Source organism: Uloborus diversus, chromosome 3 (assembly GCF_026930045.1).
Source record: "Uloborus diversus isolate 005 chromosome 3, Udiv.v.3.1, whole genome shotgun sequence".
NCBI lineage: Eukaryota > Metazoa > Arthropoda > Arachnida > Araneae > Uloboridae > Uloborus > Uloborus diversus.
In genome coordinates this window covers 144,337,873-144,357,835 of record NC_072733.1, presented here as the reverse complement: position 1 = coordinate 144,357,835, position 19,963 = coordinate 144,337,873, and the positions used below count along the sequence as shown (strand labels likewise).

Genomic DNA, 19,963 nt, shown 5'->3' with positions numbered 1-19,963 from the left:
CATTTTCGAATCCGCGTGCTTACATCATTCAGAACCCGTTTCAGCCACTCTTCCCGCTCCCGCTTGTGACTATTTTTTTGAATGAAACTCGAAAGCGAACAAGGAGCCAATCTTGCAGCTCGGCGGCAACCCTATCTTCCTCCTGTAACCCGTTGCGCTTTCCGAGCGTAGCGGTTGTCGCAACTCTGAAAACTACGTTTTCATATAGGGACTCTAATTCTGACCGTCCGTTCAATACAGCAAAATCCAGCCGCCATATTTGAAAAAGTTTGCTAGATTCTTTTGTTTATCGCCCTATTTGGCGATAAGCAAAATGAAGCAATTCTTTTGATACAATCGTTACGGATCAAGTTAAGTTACTTCATTAATGGTGTGCAGTTAAGAAAAAAAAAACATTTAACAAAAACAATTTTTAATTTTTAATGATTTAAATATATTAGTTTATAATTGAACTTAAGAACCATTCCTAAATTGTGTTTTATTCATCCAATTCGTTTTAATTAATTTAAAAATATTTCTAATGATTAATATACTTATGGTAGAGTCATATAGGGTCATAAACTTTTCATACAGGGACTCTAATAACTCATTGGAGCTATCTGTAGAAAGTCCCCCCCCCCAAAAAAAAGAGACACCATAAATGAAAGAAAAAAGACTCCTTTAAATACTCCTCAACCCCCCGAAAAAAAATCAACGGCTAAGTTTGTTCCATGATCTGCAGGGGTGCCCTTTCCTTCAAGAGTGATACCCCTCCCCCCCCCCCAAGAACGAAACCAAAATACCTGTAAAGAAAATTTTAATGGCAGCGCAGTTCTGTCCCATGAACCCCCCCCCCCCAACACATACAACCATGCCCGTCATATGGGTGATCAGGGATTCAATTGCCCTTTCCCCCTGGATTTTTGAAATGTTTCTGAAATTGGGCATTTTTGTACGAATTTGGTGGGTTTTTTTTTTTTTTTTAATTAAATGCATTGCGCACAATCTGACTGATTCGAGCACTTATAATGTAAGTTTCTAGAATGGAGGGGGGGGGCATTATCCTCCTCCCTCCATTCCAGAAAATTTGAAATGGCGGGCCTTTGGGACAAAAGAAAGATTGCTGCAAACTTACATACATGCTTACTTAATAAAGTGCTCGAATCAGTCAGAGCATGCATAAATCAAGGGAGGATCCAACTTCTGCTTTTAGAGGGGGTTATTCAGAAAAGGGGGGAGGGGTCGTGTCACATATTGCTCTTCTTGAGCTCAAATGGGGGGGTACCCGTCCCCATCTGGAGCCGTTCCTTAATAAAATTTGCAATGGATAGCAAATTTGCGTATTCTATACTTTGTTTAATATAAATTTCTCATTTCAGTACGAAGATAAATTTTTTGTTTTAATCAGATCAGTTTTTTTTTTTTTTTGGTGCATTTATTTCTTTGTTTTTTCGCAGCCCAATGCAAATGAAATGCTAGAAAAAATTTTCGTTAGTAAACTCCTAAAATCCCATAGTTCAAAAAAAAAAAAAGAAAAAAAAAATCGCAAAACAAAATTTTGAACGAGCATCTCGTTTACAGGACCAATCTGTGAGCTCAAGGCCAAATTGCAACTGTTATTCCCTCCCCCGCCCCCTCCTCGACTGCCTGCATACATAGACATTTGTATGTGTAATTTTACGGAGTAACTAAGAAAATATTTCCATTTTAAATTAGTAATAAAAAAGAAAGCTTCGATTATTATGAAAGGGCGTTTATTAAATACCTTCAATAAAGCATTGACATTTTTTCTGGTGGCTGGGCAGCTTAATTTTGAATATAGTCAAATTTTGCCCAATATTTACTGACGAAAATAATTTCAGGTGTATAAATTAGTATCAAAGTCTCAAAAATCATATTCATCATACCAACATAAAGGTGGTGTTTGTTGAAAAAATTTTATCATTCTCTTCAAATTTTCTAACTTTCTGGTTTTGTCTCCACTTATTTAACAGATGCTCTTAACATGTGAAATCTACATTTTTAAATTAAAATGTAGCTTTTTTTCTTTTTCATATATTCAAAAATAGGGAATAGAAACGCGGACCATCGTTTTCCGAAAAGTTTCACTTTTGGTTTCGATTCTATCCCATAGCGCAGGTGTTCCCAAACTTTTTCGATTCGCGGCAGCCTTAGAAGAAATATAATTTTTCGAGGCATCCCAGACTTTATTGATCATATATGTGTACGAATGTTACCGTGGGCACTTCGTGGCATCTTTTCGCGGATTAATCGGTAAAAATCGGCTGAAAAAAATTGTTAAAGTGGCCGCTGACCGATATGCTAATGCATTGTCGCATCTCTACTCCGCACCAGGAAAAAAATGACGTTGATATTCCATTTAAATTCTTGAGTCACTAGAAAAAAAAATAAATAAAAACTTATATTTAAAATTTTTTCTCTCCATAAGGGAGAAAATGAATAAAATACACGACATATAAATCCCCAAAATGGGGGAGGAAATCAATAAAATATTTGTTAACTAACTAGTCTCTTTCATTTCTATTTAACTATATTATACTTTATCCTTTATTTTGCGGCCTCTTGACAGAATGTACTACACCGATCCCTTCCATTTTGGTGGAACTTAGAAATATCAATCCTGAATTTTAATCTTTTTTTGATATTTTCAATTTGGCCCAGGTTCCATAGTTGTGGTACGCCCTTTGTTAGCACAGCCATAAAAATATATTACTTTTTTCAATTTTTCAGAAAATTTGAAGTGATAAACAAATGTTACACAACAGTTTTTAATTTTAATCTATACATTGTCTTTATCAATAAAAGTATTAATTTGAAATTAAGCCCTGCCAATGTTTGGAAAATAAACTAAGAAATTACAACAGAGAAAGCGAAAATGAGTGAGCTCTATTTACAATTCGTGTATTGATTTAAAAAAGGCAAAAGCATATCCTCTCTAATATATAAATAAGCATGTCCTTGATGAACATTGCCTGACTGAGACAATTTCTCCCACTCATCAATTAGTCAGAAACTAATGCTTAGTTTCTCTAATTAATATTTCATTATACCTTTTATCAGTGTTCATTTTCAAAAGAGAAACATATCCTCTGTAATATATAAATATACAAACAATTGATGAACTGTATGTCTGAGACAATTTCTTCTACTCATATTTAATCAAACATAACTGAACTAATGCTTATCTGCTACATTAGCAACCAGACTTCACCTTATTAAAATGGTCCCTCCCCTTTCTGGCAAAAATAAAGTTTATAAATTGATGTAACTTTATCACACTTGTAAGATATCACACAGAAGTAGCAAATTTGAGGGTTTGCAAAAATATAACTATTTAGTCGAAAAAACTAAATATACAGACACATAGACTTGGATATAAGAATTTTATTTATAGCTACAAAAAATATAGGCACCATTTCAAAATATGTAATCTTTACTTTGTGATTAATGAAACAGAAATTTGATACATGGTTATAAACAAAACTCTTTTAATAAAGTTGATTTAATCTTGCTAAGCAGGTGGTGCAGTTGATGCCATTATTTTTTTCAAAAGCATCTTTACTTTTAACATGAAGTCTTAGGATAACCATATAGCAATACAAAAATCTTCGGTTTTCCCTTTGGCCCAGATCAGGGATTATGTGGGTTAATGACATCAGCTTTGATTACTAGACTACATGGAATGCAGCTGAGTCCCTGACCCTAAAGGCACCCTTGGGTAAGATATCAGGACATGAAAAATATAGCAATGAGGTATCAAGGAAAAGGGATTACTTGTGATGATGACTCACTGAGCAAAGCATGGGATGTTCAAAGAAGCTCCCACACCTGGAGTAAAATTGCTTTATACATTTCTATAAAGGTTGTGTAAAGTGAGAGAGAGAGGTTTTAAAGAAGTGATATGAGAAAAAAAAAAAACCTTTATTTATAAAAAAAAAACACACACACACACACATACAAAAAAAGTTTAGTTGTGCCAGTCATTGAAAATTAAGGGGTTCAATGACACTAACTCCCCACACTTTTGGTTACACTTCATTATGTTTAGTGAAAATATATAATACATTCAAATCTCAGACTGGTTCAAACTTCAAGTTATGGGAAGTTACCACAGCCCCTCAAGGAATATTTGAGATATTGAGAGTTGATTGTATAACACAAATAAAAAAATGTGTTCCGGAATTTATTCCAGACGATTGAAGACCTCAGTGATCGTTAGTGGTGACCAGGGCTTGTTAAATATATCCATGGTTAAAGTACAAGTTCCCATGCCAAACTGATACTTTTGGGACTGCTGGATCAGGGGTTGCTTGGCTCCTGGTCTGAATCAAAAAACCAGAACTGTCTTCAAGGCCTCATCCAACTGGTTAATCTCCATGTTGTAGTAAGTATGGGGACCCTGGAATGTTGAGAGAGAGAGAGAGAGAATCCCATTCTTCAGTTGATTCAGTAGCTACTCTTCAGGCTCGGAAAAAACCGAAAAGCACTAGCAGAGTTAATGGCAGCAAATGAAGCCAATTCCCTCTACAATCAGTGGCGGATACAGCCGGCGGGCAACCGGGCATTTGCCCGGTGGGCCGGTCGTGCTTGGGGCCGATCAACTAACAGCAAAGTCTTTCGGGCCTGTCTACTAACAGCAAAATGAAAATTACGCACATGTGTTTAGAATAACGCAAATTCGTAAAACACAGCATCAGTTCCTCTCTACGCATGGGCTAGAGCTTGCGGGTGGAGGGAGGTAGGGCCGTCATCACAAGAATGCGGGGGGGGGGGGATTTCTGAAATGGGGGTTGCCCAGGGCCTGATTACCACACAGGCTAACTGGGCTTAGGCCTGGGGCCCCAGATTCTTATGGGGGTCCCACATTTTTTAAAGAATTATGCATAGCATTGCAACGATGTGAAAAATACATGCATTTTTAAAAAATAAAAAATTATGACTTATAAATTGGAAAAAAACTTCTTTAAAGGGGAATTTTTAATCATTCTGCCAGTAACGAAATTACTTGGTCACGATTATGAGGGGGCCAAAAGAGGATTCATAAATGCACATAAGTGATTTATACATAGTTGTGTGATTAGACGAAAAGGCCCCCAAAGGTGCATTCGTGCATTAAAAATTTAAATCAAACACTGCAGTCTTCAGGGGGCCTCCAAATTAATGTGGGCTTAGGGCCTCACTTTTAGTTAGTCGGGCTTTGGGGCTGCCAATATATTTTTAGTAGTGTATTAAAAAATAAATGAATAAATAAAAAAAAAAAAAAAACAGGGAAACCTTAGCGGTCGTAAAAAGTTAAAATACTTTTGGTCTCTTTGACGCTTTTATTTATAAATGACAATTCACAATTGCTTTAAAATGCAACCAGCGGCGGATACACCCGGCGGGCAACGGGCCGGTGATGTATCGTCATGTATCGGGCCGATCAGTTGCCCTGTCTACAAACAGTAAAATGTAAATACCGCTACGTAAATCCTCTAGCTTCAATCCATCTTTACGCATGGGCTCAAGCCCGCGGATGGAAGGTGCAAGGCCGTCGCTAAGGGGGCCGTGGGAGTGATACCAGATTTTCAGAAATGGGTCGCCAATTTCATTTTAGTAATGCAATAAAAAACAGAAAAACAAGGGCAGTATTTAAAAGTTGCAACACTTTTGTCCATTTTTCAATGTTATTTATGAATTGCAATTCACATTACTTTACTTATGAAAGGCAATTCATATGAATTGTAGTTCATAATAATTGCAATAAAAGAGACAAAAAGTATTTCTTCAATAAAGGTTTAACAGAAAACGCAATCTTAAAACACAGTTTGGAGCATCCAAAATTCTGCAATTTAAAGATTATTTAAGTAAAGACCTGCTAAACGTTTCTAACATTTTCTTTTGCGAAAAATAAAATATTCAGTTTCTCTCACTCAATATCCCTCGAAGGGATCAAACCCACGGTTGAAGACCCTCCAGTTTAAAAATGACTATATTAAAAAAAAATATGATTCTCAGGGGCACCGACACACCGACCTTTTCTACCATTTACCTTTCCTTTTTTTTTTAAATGAAGAATATCATCCTGAAAATCAGAGTTATGTATATAGAAAAATACACAGGCCCCCGAAATATGGTTTAACTAGGAGAAAAATTAAAATATAGCGAGAGAGATTGGAAATATTGAAATTAATAGTCACACCAGTAGTTCCAAGTGTTTGAATGTAAAAATCGTGTATGAATTGAAAATAGAAACAAAACTTTATCAAGAGGTGAAAAAGGAATGATATTTAAAATAAAATAGAGTGAAAAAAAAAACAAAGGTCATTAAGGTTATTTAAGGTTACCAAAGCACCAGATCAATTCAAGAAAAGTTTTCTTTACCTAGTTCCGCAGATAGCTTACATTTCAAGCAAATAAAAATACTAGGCTGAAAATTTAAAATTTTATTATGGAAAATTTAAATGTAAATTTTTTTTGAAGGAGAACACTGTTGGAGGGTGTTTCATATTATTATCAATAAAATAAATAAAAGAAGATTGGGACGTAGCCAAAAGGGGAGAAGAGAGGGATCTAAAAGCTTATATCTTCCTTTTTAGTCACCAAAGTTTGCTTAAAATGCGTTTTTAAAACTTAGCTTTTTAAGGAATTCCTGGGAAAAACTCCCGAACTCCACTCCTTAGTTAAACGTCATTAAGGATGGCCTACAACAGCGTATTCGGGATTTCAGCTTCGAAAAACTTCGAGGAGAGTATTACTGTCGCAATCGACCAAGAAACTTTCCCAACCCATCATTAAAGAGCGTCAGAAATCAGTGTCGAAAACATTTCGGAGGCCCCTTAAGCATCTCCTTCCCATAATATCATCGAAGATCGTCTAAAATGATCTTCTTCGGGTTTCAATCTGAAAAAAAAATGAGGAAAACCCCCAAATCCCTATTTTTTCCATAACATAATGACAGAAGAATTTTTGACCTAGTCGCAGAAATTAAATTAAAACCTCAAATTTAAATCTAAACACCACACACCACTATTCTTAGTAATATTATGAAAGATCGTTTATATCTCCGTTTTCAAATCTACAGCATCGAAAAATTTCAAAGAAAGTCCCGCCCCCCCCTCCGTCAACATCAGTAAAGCACGTCAGAAATCTCGTTTTTAATGTTTTAATTTCGAAAAAATTCCAAGGAGAACCTCGCCATAACTCCTCCTCCTAAAATCATCGAAGGTCGATAAAAGTTTCGTTTTTGGAACTTAACTTTTGAATAACTGTCGATGTCCTAGTTTTTATCAAAAAAAAAGGGGGGGGGGCTTACAATCACCTTTTTAAGATTTCAATTTCAAAAAAATTCTCGTTGGATGTTGCTCGATAATCTCTCCTTTCCCTAGCATCACCCAAAATCTTTTAAAACTGCGTTTTCAGAGCTAATATTTTGAAATTTTCCCGGACACCATCTTCCAAACATAATTGAAGATAATATATAAATGCAATTTCGGAGTTTCACTTCCAAAAAATTGCCGGAGGAGGACCCTCAAACCTCCGCTCTCCCTAACATCACCAGAGATAATCTAAAATTGCGTTTTTAGGACTACAGTTTGAAAAATTTGCCGGGAAAGAGACCCCAGGACCCCATATTTCTGACTCAATGTTAAACTTACAATTAGTTTTCTAATGCTAATATTTAATGACTCCCACATGCAAGAAAATCAATCTTCTCCCTATCTCTCTCTGTATTGATACATGTGTTTGACAAAATTAAGGGGTCGCCTCCCTAATAACCTCCCTATTCTAACTGAAGTAATGTTAGAAGATACCATTACGGAAATAATCAATACAGCAGCATGCACTTAAAAATACTTAAATAGATTATTACAATCGCCTTTTTTTTTAAACAAACAAAGGTTTAGCTTATCTTGTATCAATTGTTCACCATTAAAACACAGAAAAGAATTCCATCTATTAAATTTTTTTTTAAAGAAAGTATTTGATTTTTTTGAATAATTTCCTCATATTTAAGTGATATCGTTTCCCAATCATTTTTTGTAAAAATTAGTATCTATATAAGCTATGGGGCGGCGATATCCCTTTATGCCAAGGCCGATTTCTTTAACCAATCCGCCACTGGTTTTGGACCTGGACGTTATGTCCGTGGACGTTTTGGATTTGGACGTTTTGTCCGGATCCCATTTTGTCACCATCTGGACGACGTTATACGGACTCGGGCTAACCTTGCCTCAAAGGGGATTGATTTTTTGCTTCCTTTTATAAATATATATATATATATATATATATATATATATATATATGTATACACAAATATATAAGATACTTCTACTTTTTTCTACTAATTTTTTTTTTCGAGTTCATATATGAGAAAATTATATCATTTACAATAAACGCCAAAGCAAACAGATTCCCCGACGAAATACTAAATTTTCCCCGACGGGGGGGCAAGACGCTTCCGACGAGGGGGCAATTGCCCCCCCCCTGCCCCTCCCTTGGAGCCACGTTTGGTTTTTGTGAAACATAAATTCAAATTAATCATTAAAACGTACCTCACAATCACCTAAATCCTCAGGCCCCCTCGTGTATCTACCGTTTGTTCGCGCGCCAAACCATTCGTCGCCAAATGTCAAGGTTGCCGTAAATTTCCATGTAAAAATCGCCAGGATTTTGCTGTAATTAATGTCCGCCCTAGTTCTGTTGGGAACTGAAAGTAGCCAACACGCCATCTGGCGAGAGAATCTATATAGGAACCGATGGCGATTGCCCGTTGATCTGCGTGTTAAACTTTTAAGCAAAGGAAAAAATGTCATTCGTGTATTTTAACTTATTGAACGAAAATTAAAAAGCTCTCAAGCTGTTATATTTGTACAGGCTCGGACTGGCCTGCCTGCCAACCTGCCCGAGGGCAGGTGCGCCCTTCCTACTTTTTAAGATGAAATGCAATGCAAACGCCTTTGCTGAAAAACAAAATAAAACTTGTCTTGCAAATTCAGAACGAAAGTTTTCTAATTGATTCGAAAGCTGTCATACCTTCCACTTTTGAAGTTTCGAAAATTTTCCTCCAAGCCCGCTTTCCCTAATGTTATCGTCTAAAATTTTTCGTCTTTTGAGTTTCAATTTCGAAAAATTGCCGGGAAAAGTTCCTTCTATCCCATCCCCTCTCTTCCCGTAATGTTTCCAAAGATGACCAACAAGAGCGTTTTTAAGACTCTTATTTCAAAAAAAAAAAAAAAAAAAAAAAAGATAAGGGAGAGACTTCGTATCTTCAATCAAAAAGACTGCCTATTCTGGAACTTCGATTTCGAAAACGTTCTGGAAGAAAGTTTCGAATCGCATTTTTTCCCCTAACGTCATTAAAGATGGACGGCAATACGTTTAAGGATTAAAATTAAAAAAAATTTCTGGAGCTGGGGGGAGGCCACTAGACCTTCTCTCTTTATCTTCTAACATCATCGAAATTAATCTAACTGCATTTTTGAATTACATGAACAAGTTTATTATTGTTGGTAGAGTAGGCAGTGGTTGCCGTTTGAATACAGTTGTCGAGGCGTTTGTCAGTGAGTTTTTCTACTTATTTTTGATAAATTCCATAGTGGAAAAGTTGAATTTCGTATAGATATGTAGCAGTGCGCATTTTATAACATAATGACCACTTGACATCAATGTCGCCTAGTGAAAAAAATAATACTTAGAAGATGCGAAATCAAACCACTGGACGACTTCAGAACTTTCGAATGTACTTATTCATTACTAGCCGCCTGCGGCGACCAGCTGGTCCGCCTTTTTACGCAATTCGCCTTTTTGTGCCAGGGTTGCCGCTTTCGGCGGCTGATTAGACAATTTAGCGACGGTATTAATCAATGTTTTTCTCTATATATCAATATTATCATTCGCCTTTTTACGCCAACGTTGGCTTCTTCGGCGGCTGCTTAACTAAATTTTGTGTTGAATAAAGTATTTTCTAGATCTATCTCCCGTTATGTCCTTTGTAATATTTTTAAAGGGGGGGGGGAGGCACAAAGGGACTCTTCATGCAAATTTTGTAGGAAAATAACAAAAAGCACTTCCACTTTTATGTGAAAGCATTGTTTTTTCAAAGTCATGGTGTGTGTTTGTGTGTGTGGGGGGGGGGGGGGTCATTGATCCTCCGTTGAAATTCCTCTATTTCTTACTGTCCATCTACTGTATCCACCTCTATATTTGTCCATATATAGTCCCTCTTTCTCTCTATCTATCTATCTATACGATCCATGCATATCTACCTCTGATAGTAATTAACAATCCTTTTCTGTGTAAAAAAAAAGTTTTTTGCTCACTTAATATCATCTCTCTATCTACCAAACCTAACCACCAATCCCTACAAAAATCATGCAAAATACCGCGGGCTTTATTTATTTACTTAAAATTGCACGCAAAAAAAAGGCTCTAAGTACCCTAAATATAGCAAAACGTCCAGAAAAAAAAAAAAAAGAAGTTGGGAAAATAAAGATATGAAATCTTTGAACGTTGGAAAAGAAAAAGTGAAGAGAAAGCAACCGATATCAGTTAGGTCACGTGATTAGGAAGTGCGGAACTCAGCCGGCAATGCTTACAGGTCGCGCCGTGTTCTGCATTTAAAAAATTATAATAAAAAAACTTTTGCGTATTTTTAAAAACTTTTTTCTTCTGAAGGGGACAGAATGTTTTTACTATTACCAACTAAAATTTTGGAATTGAGGGCTCAATACTTTTTGCAGGATGGGTTTCGAAAAAAACTAAACCCAGAAAAAAATGCGAAATAAAGGTTTTTTCAAAAATTTATAAAAAATACAAAAATTGCTCTATCTTCAAAATTCGTTCATTCATCCTATTTAAAATTAAATTTCCTACACTATAGTACAAAAAATATTTGTGTGGTGCGATTGGTTCGGGGTCTGTGGGGTAAAAAGTACTAAAAAGTGCGAAAAAACGCATAAAACATTAAATAATTTTTTTTCTAATTAAAATATCAAAAATCGAAGCCCGAGATGCACAACTTCAGCAAAAACTACACCTGTGTACCAAATTTCATCTTTCTAGGCCTTACCGTTTTCCCGAGATGCGCGCCACACACACACACAAACATCTTATTTTATTATATGTATAGATTTTTTGTAAATTGCCGTTTTTGGCACTTGATTGAAAAAACTAGTGAAACGTGCCTTTACCTAAAAGTTAACAAATATGGCCTACAGTCAAGTTTTTACAATTTCAATGGGAAGTCCACAAAATCTCTCCTCTCCCAAATAAACAAAAATCGTCTAAAATTGTTACGAAAATTCCGGGAAAAGATCATCAAACTCTCTCTCCCCCCACCCCAACACATCACAAAAAATCGTCTACAACTGTAGTTTTATGACTTTAATTAAAAATATTTTGCAGGGGAGAGTTCCTTGACCCCCTCTCTCCAATGCCATCGAAGATTGTTAAAACCTTTGAATTTTTGGAGCTTCAGTTTCGAAAAAATCGCCAGAATCGAAAACTTTTTCGAAAATGTCGCTAATAAGGGCTTTCAAGTACGTTTTTAGATCTTCAATTTCGAAAAAATTCCGGGGGAGAGCCCTCGATCTCGAGTCCTTCTCCTAACGTCAATGAAGACCCACTAACATCATGTTTTTGAAGTTTCAATATTGAAAATTTGACGGTTTTCTCCTGACTCCTTCCCTTTCCTTTAGGCTACCAAAGATGGCTAACCATCGTATTTCAAAGCTCCAATTTCCAACAATTTCCGATGGAAAGTTCCAAACCCCGTTCCTTCCCCCTACGTCATAAAAGATCGCTTACAACTGCGTTTTTAAAGCTTCAATTTCAAAAAAATTCCGGAGAAGAGTCCCCATGTCTTTCTTTCCTCGTCTTTCAACATCATTCAAAGATCGTCTAAAACAGCGTTTTTGGAACTCCTACATGTTTAAAAGTTCTGAACCCCCATGTCTTTTGCTACGTCATCACAGATGGCCTGCAATTGCGCTTTTGGGACTTCAATTCCAAAATTTTTTCCGGGGTAAAGCCCCCGAACCCCCTGGTTTTTAGCAATACTAAAATTGCGTTTTTGAAGCTATCATAAAACGACTGTGGAGAACTCATGTCTCTCATCTTTCCCTTCAAGAACACAAAGATAGCAAATAATTGTGTTTTCGAAAATATATTCTTAAATTTCAAAAAAAAAAAAAAAAAAAAAACAGAACGGGACCCCCAAATCTCCCTTCCACTTGTTAACCTCCAAATAGTCTAAAAATGCGTTCCGAACAAAAATTTTCGGGAGAAAGCCTGCAAACACTCCTTCTTTTGCGCGAATATTAAACAAAATTCAATCAGTAAACAAATCCAAAACTATCTTCAAATTTTACTTACAAATGCAATTTTAGTATTTCATTATGTTCGGTACGTAAACTGGTAAAAAGAGATGCCATTTTGGTGCTGCAACCTTTCTTTCATAAGGAGAAAAGTACAATTGAGGACATGAATAACAACTGAAAAAACTTCACGAGTTTTCAAACGAATCAAAAGTTAAAGAGTTTAATTTAAATAATAGATCTAAAATATTAGTAGAAACTCTTTTTTTCAATTTTTTATTCTTGTGTGTGTGATACTCGAAACACTTATAACTTTTATTCAAACTCTTTGGACGAAGCACATTATTCGAAAAAAAAAAAAAAAAGAAAAGAAAAACATGCTTCATTTCTTAAACTTTTAAAAAATTTTTATTTTCATTAGTTCCTCCTCCCCCCCCTTAATAAATTACTCAATCACCCCTCTCAACAGGATCGTCTGGATCCGCCACTGGTCGCTCCCCTAAAATTATCGTCTATATCCTTTCCGCGATCCCCCCCCCCCCCCATTGGCATGCGCCTTCAGAAAAATTGGGGTATACGCCTTTTGGAGGACTCAGTCCGACCCTGTATTAGTAGAAACTCTTGTTTAACCGTTAATCATTCTGATAAATCTGAAAAAGGTATCTTAAGAAAACTTGTCTTGTCACTCATACTATTTACGATCATCCTAGTCATCCAAGGGTGACAATGTGAGATACGAAAATATTTTGCAACGTAAACCACTCAGGAAACGGACCCTGAGTAGTATATATTGCTAAACTACTAGGATCTGCTATGATACAAGTATATTCTAGCTACATTTTTAAAGATAACTTGGTATTTATCGGCACGAAAACGATTAGTTCAATCAGTGCAAAATAATAATAATATGCAATCTTCCTGTGTAGAAATGAACACCAACAGTAACTTTAGAAAGATAGTAGACAATAGATCAAAGTTAAAATTAGAAATAGAAAAAAAAAAAAACGTTTTTCCAATATTATTGTTAATAATTAAATCGAAAACAAAAAAAGTTTTTTTCAGGAGAGATTTATTGAGTTTCTGAATTTATCAGAAAAAAATGGGATTTGATATTACTCAATAATTGATGAATTGCCTTAAAAAACATTGAACTCCATTAGATTAGAAGATTGCAGATGACAAGTGTTCAAGAATGTGTCGAACATGAAGGGCACTCTGAAAGAAGTTAAAACCGAATTTTAAATGAAAACCCACTTGCTCTATTTTCACCTTGTGGGGTTCATTCATTAAATTTAATTGGACTAAATGCTGCAAAGATGTGTCCTCAAAAAAATGAAATTATTTGGTTCTGTTCAAGCGGTATTTTTACTCTTTGCAGCCAGTCCTTCGAGATGATCCATTCTTTTAGAAGAGATACCAAGTTCTTCCCATTTCGTTGCACCGTCCAGGAGTATAGAAATCACTCGATCGTTTGTGTGAAGAACTTGCTCAAAGTGCTTGACGCCTAAAGTTCCCGGCGTCCAAAATACTCGGTGCCCAAAGTTCCCAGCTCCCAAAATGCTTGGCGCCCAATGTTCCCGGCGCCCAAAGTGCTCGGCGCCTAATGTTCCCGCGCCCAATCTTCCCATTTCGAACTAAAGAGTCAAAGAATGGACGTGCAGCAAAACCAATACTACAAATCAAAATAGGAAAAGAAAACCAATAAATCAACAGTTTATGAATAATTGATGCATTAAGAATAACCACATCTTCACAAACCAAGCACAAAATATGAAAACAATGCAAGAATATCACTAAAAAGAAGTAGAAAGGTAATGATTCATTGCTAGCTTCATACCGTAGCAGGGACATTGTAGCAGAGATGCTGGTTTCTTTTTTATCCTGATTATAGCGCCACCTATAGTTATTTTCCGTTCCCAATCTGCGCTGCAAGAGTATGTTGAAAAACCTTTCTTTGATAACAAATATTTCTTACATAATAAATTAATTGAGTCAAAGGCAAGGGCCGATCTAGCTTTTGGTTCTGGACGACGTCATTATCGGTAAAAGGAGGTCAAAGGGTAATTTAAAAGCTCAAATAGCTTGCGTTCGTTTATCGCCGGCAGCCTACCAAACGATACTGGCCAATTGGTCGATCACATGGCAAATGATGACGTTAGCTCTTATGCTGTAGCATGCGCTTACATCATTAGCTGTCATGTGATCAACCAATCGGTAGCTACCGGTGACGTAGCCTAGGGAGCGGGGGATCTAGGAAGTTTATTTCGACTTATGAGTCCCCAACATAGTTTTAGGCTAGTTCCGTCGCAAGACCAAAACCGGTAGGGGGGGGGGGGGCGGTACGAGTTTGATGATCCTTCAATTTTTCAAACCTATGGTGAGAGAGGGGATGATGTGGATTCAACTTCTGGTTTGGAAATGAGCTTGCGTTAAGCCGTCTGAAAACGCAAAAGGGAACCAAAAAGTCACTGAATGGGATACTTTCACGTGACGTCACAGCAGGTTTGTTTTCCATAGGACACGTGACTTTAGCATAGGACACGTGATCTATGCAACTTTGCTGTATTATTTTGGAATCCATTACTGCCCACTTAGCTGCTTCATATCGCTATTATTGACGATTTTGCGGAAGCATATGAGTTCATGATGGAGAGTATTTTAGTTACACCATTATATCTAAAAGACTTTAGCATGATGGAAATATATGAGTATTCAGAAAATGTTAGTAAATTGCTTTCGGTGCAAACTAATATAATCGCTGAGCCAAAGAAAGGTCTGAGGATGTTTAAGGAAAAGTTTGTTTCGAACATACGATTTCAGCAGGTAAGTGGAACTACTTATATAAAAAGTTATTGTTCTTCAAATATTCTACCGTAATTTTTTATCAAATGTCTTTCAAATTTCCCAAGCGATCTTTGTTTTCTTTCGATTCTTAAAATTGTTATTTTAGAGTGTTATGCACATTTTTGTACCGTATTATATCAAATCAAATCCATTACGGAATGATGTTAATTGTTTAACTGAGTTTTTTGATATTGTTTTTAGGCAACTGACATTATTATCTGAATTTCATCGATTAATAATTTATTTTTGGACGGAAAAAATTTTAAATAAATATCAATGAATCCTGCTAGATCATTATCGCCATGCTTCAAAATGATGTATGCTAAACAATTGCAAACTGATCACTAGAAGAGTCCTGAACTTAGCAGGCCTGTCATTTAAGAGGCTATCAGTTATCCCCTTCGGCCTTACAAAAAATTGCTTTTAAATTTTAGTCATTCTTGTATTGTTATAGATTAACAATGATCTGTTGGTGTAGGACCAAAAGAATAACCGCTAGACAAGCAGAATATAAATTGTAGCACGCAATGTGACCAGTGAAGCTTTATTCGTTTTCTTTTCAGAAACTGAGCATCATAATTTTGATACCACAAGAAAGTTTGTCCCGTAATTTATAATATCTAGATAATTTTTATAAAAGATTGGTGAAGATGTTTCTACAGTGTTATAACTTAGCGTTTTTAGCTGTTCTTTCTTGTCTATTGAAAATTGCTATTTGATTATTATGTTACTTTATTTTATTTTATTTTCCTTAAATTTTATATTGTTTAAAACCAGGACAGAAAAATTAGTGTGTTGAATGCCAGCTTAAATACTTTTTCTAATCTGTGGCTGTAGTCTTTTTTTCATAGGTCATTACACGTTAGCAATTGATTAAAGGACCAGGATAACATGTTTCAGATTGCAAGAAGAATTTTCTCTATGTAGGCTTTTTGGATCATGAGATTTCTCCCTATAAGCTAGTAAACAGAGTGGGTGTATAATGCTTTTGCTTTGGATATCAATATTTAAACTCTTTGAAACCTAAAGAAGATTCTAAAATTTGTATTTCTCTTCTCTATTGATGTTTAGCAATAGCTTTTTACTCTAATTATAGAAAAAGTAGATTAAAAGTTTAAATCTAGTCATCTTGCCTCTGAACACAATATAGAGTAGTATTCCATTTTATTTTCCTTCACTATACCATGCAGAAGTGTGATGTATTATGCAAATAAAAAATAAAACAAATTAATGTTGTATTTACAGGTTGGAAATGAGTTTTGTATTGAAGGAAAAGTGAAAGCTGAAATGAAGAAAAACACAGTTTATGTGGTCACAACAAAAGTGGATGCTGAAAATAAGGTTTTGTACTGAATTTTACTTCATAAGCTTTTAACTGTATTTCACTTGACTGAAACAACTACTGTTTCGAATGCTACAATGTAAAGTACTAAATTTTAGCCTAGTAAGAAAGACACTTTGTTAAGAAAATTATTTGAGAAACTTCAGCTTTCAGTGTGGAAATTTTCTGGATTTTCAAACAGTTCCACAATCATTCTTGCTCCTCATTCAACTGGTTAACCCTTATTTACCTAGTAATAAGTACAGGGTACACTGAAGTGTACTGCAACCACTGTTTTTAGTTGAAATGCTGTAGTCCATTCAGCATGTGTCTGGAAATATGTATTACATATAAAATATAACTTTCTGAAAGAAATCATACATAGTATCCATAAGCGTTTTTATCAGTATTATTTTATTTTCTCATGTTTTTCAAGACCACTTTCATCTCATATTCTCGTTTCCTTATGTTTTATAGGTTATCACTTGCATATGCTCTTGTCCAGCTGGACCACCCCCAGCCTCATGTAAGCATGCTTTTGCACTTTTGCATGCATTAGAAGACTACAGCAGGCAAGAGCTATACTTAGCACCTACAGAAAAATTGCAAGCTTGGCATAGGCCTAAGCCTGTGAAATTAAGTCCAAAAAAATGCCGAGAATTGTATGGTAAGCGTAAGCTCTCCTGCACCGTTGAACCCGTTAATGTGTCCGCTTTGTTCGAAAATAATGATGGAAAGAGCGCACAGTATATGTCTGTTTGGCCCATGTATTTGGATAACTGTAGCAAATATATGCCTCCATTACCTGCACTGGTACTTTCAGAATATCCATTAATTGAAGAAATTCAACGAGTATCACCTCTGATGAAATCTAAATTAATATTCAAAATTGAAGAAATGTGGGAACTTGAACTGAGTACAACACAACAACATGCATGCACTTTGTGGAGAAAGGAGCGTTTATTGCGTCTTACAGCTTCTAAGTTTTACGAAATAGTTCACAGAAGAGCTGATTTTGTTAAGTATTGTGAACAGTTGTATGTGTCCCAGAATCAAGAACTCAATTTTGCACCGATAAAGTATGGCAGAACGTTCGAATCTGTTGTGAGAGGCTACGTTCGAACAGCATACCCGAAACACATAATTCGAAATGTCGGCCTCATTACAAGCCCATTTTTTCCACATCTTGCAGCTTCTCCTGATGGCCTGATGCATGATGGAAATGATACCTTTCTCCTAGAGATAAAATGTGCGTACAACATACTTGGCAAGAGTTTAGAGGAGTTAGCAGAGAACCCCGATTTCTGTTTGAGTTTTATTGAAGACAAATGGACCTTGAAGAAAAAGCATAAATATTATCTTCAGGTACAGGGACAGTTGGCTATCAGTAATCTAAATGAATGTGTTTTTGCTTTGTTTTACAAGCAGCCAAATTATGTTCATATGGAACATATATTATTTGATCATGAACTATGGAAAACCACTTCAACAAAACTTAATAAATTTTACTTTGATTATTACATGCATTATGTTGAGTCAAAGTGTAGTTCGTAAGAAGAAATTTTTGGAGCGAGAGGAGCAAACCTCTATAAAAAACGTGGGCTCAGCTGGCTCCGGCTGACAGTACCCACATGTAGGGCCCCTTGCCTAGGGTTACAGGTGAAAATTTGACATTTCACTATTTCAAGCTGCAAACAATAATAATTCAAATGAATTTAAAAAAAAAAAAAAACTATATTGCATCATTTAGAAACTCAAGCATTATACATTTTCCATGTTCTTGATCTGCAGAGCTGAAGAGGTAAGATGAAAAAAAGAATACTATTTTTTTTTGCCTTTTGTATTTTTTTGTTTAACTAACCTGTAATGTATTTATTTGTGTGAAATCAGAAGCTGTAAACTGTAGAGGTAACTCATCATCATTTTCAACTTTTGTATTTCTTCGTTATTGAACTAATCTGTAATTTATATATTTTTCATAGATCTGCTTCTGTTTTGGTATAATTTTTATCTCGGCATGAAACTAAAAGCATGGGTGGAACTCAAAGATGTAAGTATATATTTGTCTTTGAAATTTTGATGAATCTCTTGCTACTTTTCCAAATGCTTACTTGTTAAACTCTTTTTTTTTTTTTTTGTCAAATGTTGATCCATTGTTCATGAAGTGAAAACGAGGCTGTAAACTGCAGAGGCTACTCTTCGTCATTTTCCCACAATTTTTTTAACTTTTGTATGTCTTTATTGTTTAACTAATCTGTAGGTTATTCATTTTTCATAGGATCTCTTTCTGTTTTGGCATAATCTTTTTCTTGCCATGAATCTAAAAGTATGTGTGGAACTCAAAGATGTAAGTTATATATTTGTCATTGTAGTTTTGAGGAATCTCTTGCAATTTTGCCAAATACTTACTTGTTACTCTTACTTTTAGTCAAAGGTTGATCCATGGTTCATTAAATGAAAACGAAGCTGTAAGCTGCACAGGTTACTCATCATTTTCGCATTATTTTAAAATTTTTGTATTGCTTTGTTGTTTAACTAACCTGTTATTTATTTATTCATAGATCTACTCTTGTTTCGGTATTGTTTTTATCTCAGCATGAAACTAAAAGCGCATGGGGAAGTCAATGATGTAAGTATATATTTGCTATTGAAACTTTTATAAATCTCTTGCAAATTTGCCAAATGCTAACTTGTGAAACTCGTATTTTTTGTCAAAGGTTGATCCATGGTTCATTAAATGAAGACGAGGCTGTAAGCTGCACAGGTTACTCATCATTTTCTCATTATGTTTAAATTTTTGTATTGCTTTGTTGATTAGCTAAACTGTAATTTATTCATAGATCTATTCCTGTTTCGGCATTGTTTGTTATCTCGGCATGAAATTAAAAGCGTGTGTGGAAGTCAATCATGTGAGTATATATTTGCTATTGAAATTTTTATGAATCTCTTGCAATTTAGCCAAGTGCTTACATGCTTAACTCTTATTTTTAGTCAGATGTTGATCCATGGTTCATTAAATGAAAACAAGGCTGTAAACTGCACAGGTTACTCATCATTTTCTCATTATTTTTTCATTTATTGTATTGCTTTGTTGTCAAACTGACCTGTGATTTATTTATTTTTCATAGATCTACTCTTGTTTTGGTATTGTTTTTATCTCAGCATGAAATTAAAAGCGCGTGTGGAAGTCAATGATGTAGGTATATATTTGCCATTGAAATTTTTACATACATCTCTTGCACTTTTGCCAAATTCTTACTTGTTATACTGATATTTTTAGTCAAATATTGATCCATGGTTCATTAAGTGAAAACAAGGCTTCAGAGTTTACTTTTCATTATTTTCATGCTATTTTGTTGCTTTTGTATTTCTTTGTTGTTAAACTAAACCTCTATTTATTTTTAATAGATCTACTTCTGTTTTAGTATTACTTATTCAACATGAAACAAAAAAAAAACGTGTGGAAGTGAAAGATGTAGGTATATAGGTAAGATGGTAAGTA

At 35.3% G+C, this 19,963-nt stretch overlaps 1 protein-coding gene across 2 annotated transcripts; it reads left to right on the top strand.

The window, feature by feature from the left end:
• Positions 1-15,033: 15,033 nt before the first annotated feature.
• Positions 15,034-18,512, top strand: LOC129219376 (uncharacterized). 2 transcript variants are annotated; one of them, XR_008580408.1, is made up of 4 exons: positions 15,034-15,119; positions 16,386-16,481; positions 16,939-18,262; positions 18,444-18,512. XR_008580408.1 is itself a non-coding variant. In XM_054853751.1 (3 exons), the coding sequence occupies exons 1-3, from the start codon at positions 15,078-15,080 to the stop codon at positions 18,013-18,015; spliced, it is 1,215 nt and encodes a 404-aa protein (XP_054709726.1). In that variant the 5' UTR covers positions 15,034-15,077; the 3' UTR covers positions 18,016-18,281. The 2 variants fall into 2 exon arrangements, 1 of the variants encoding a protein (XP_054709726.1); XM_054853751.1 differs by lacking the exon at positions 18,444-18,512 and having other exon boundaries at positions 16,939-18,281.
• Positions 18,513-19,963: the final 1,451 nt, after the last annotated feature.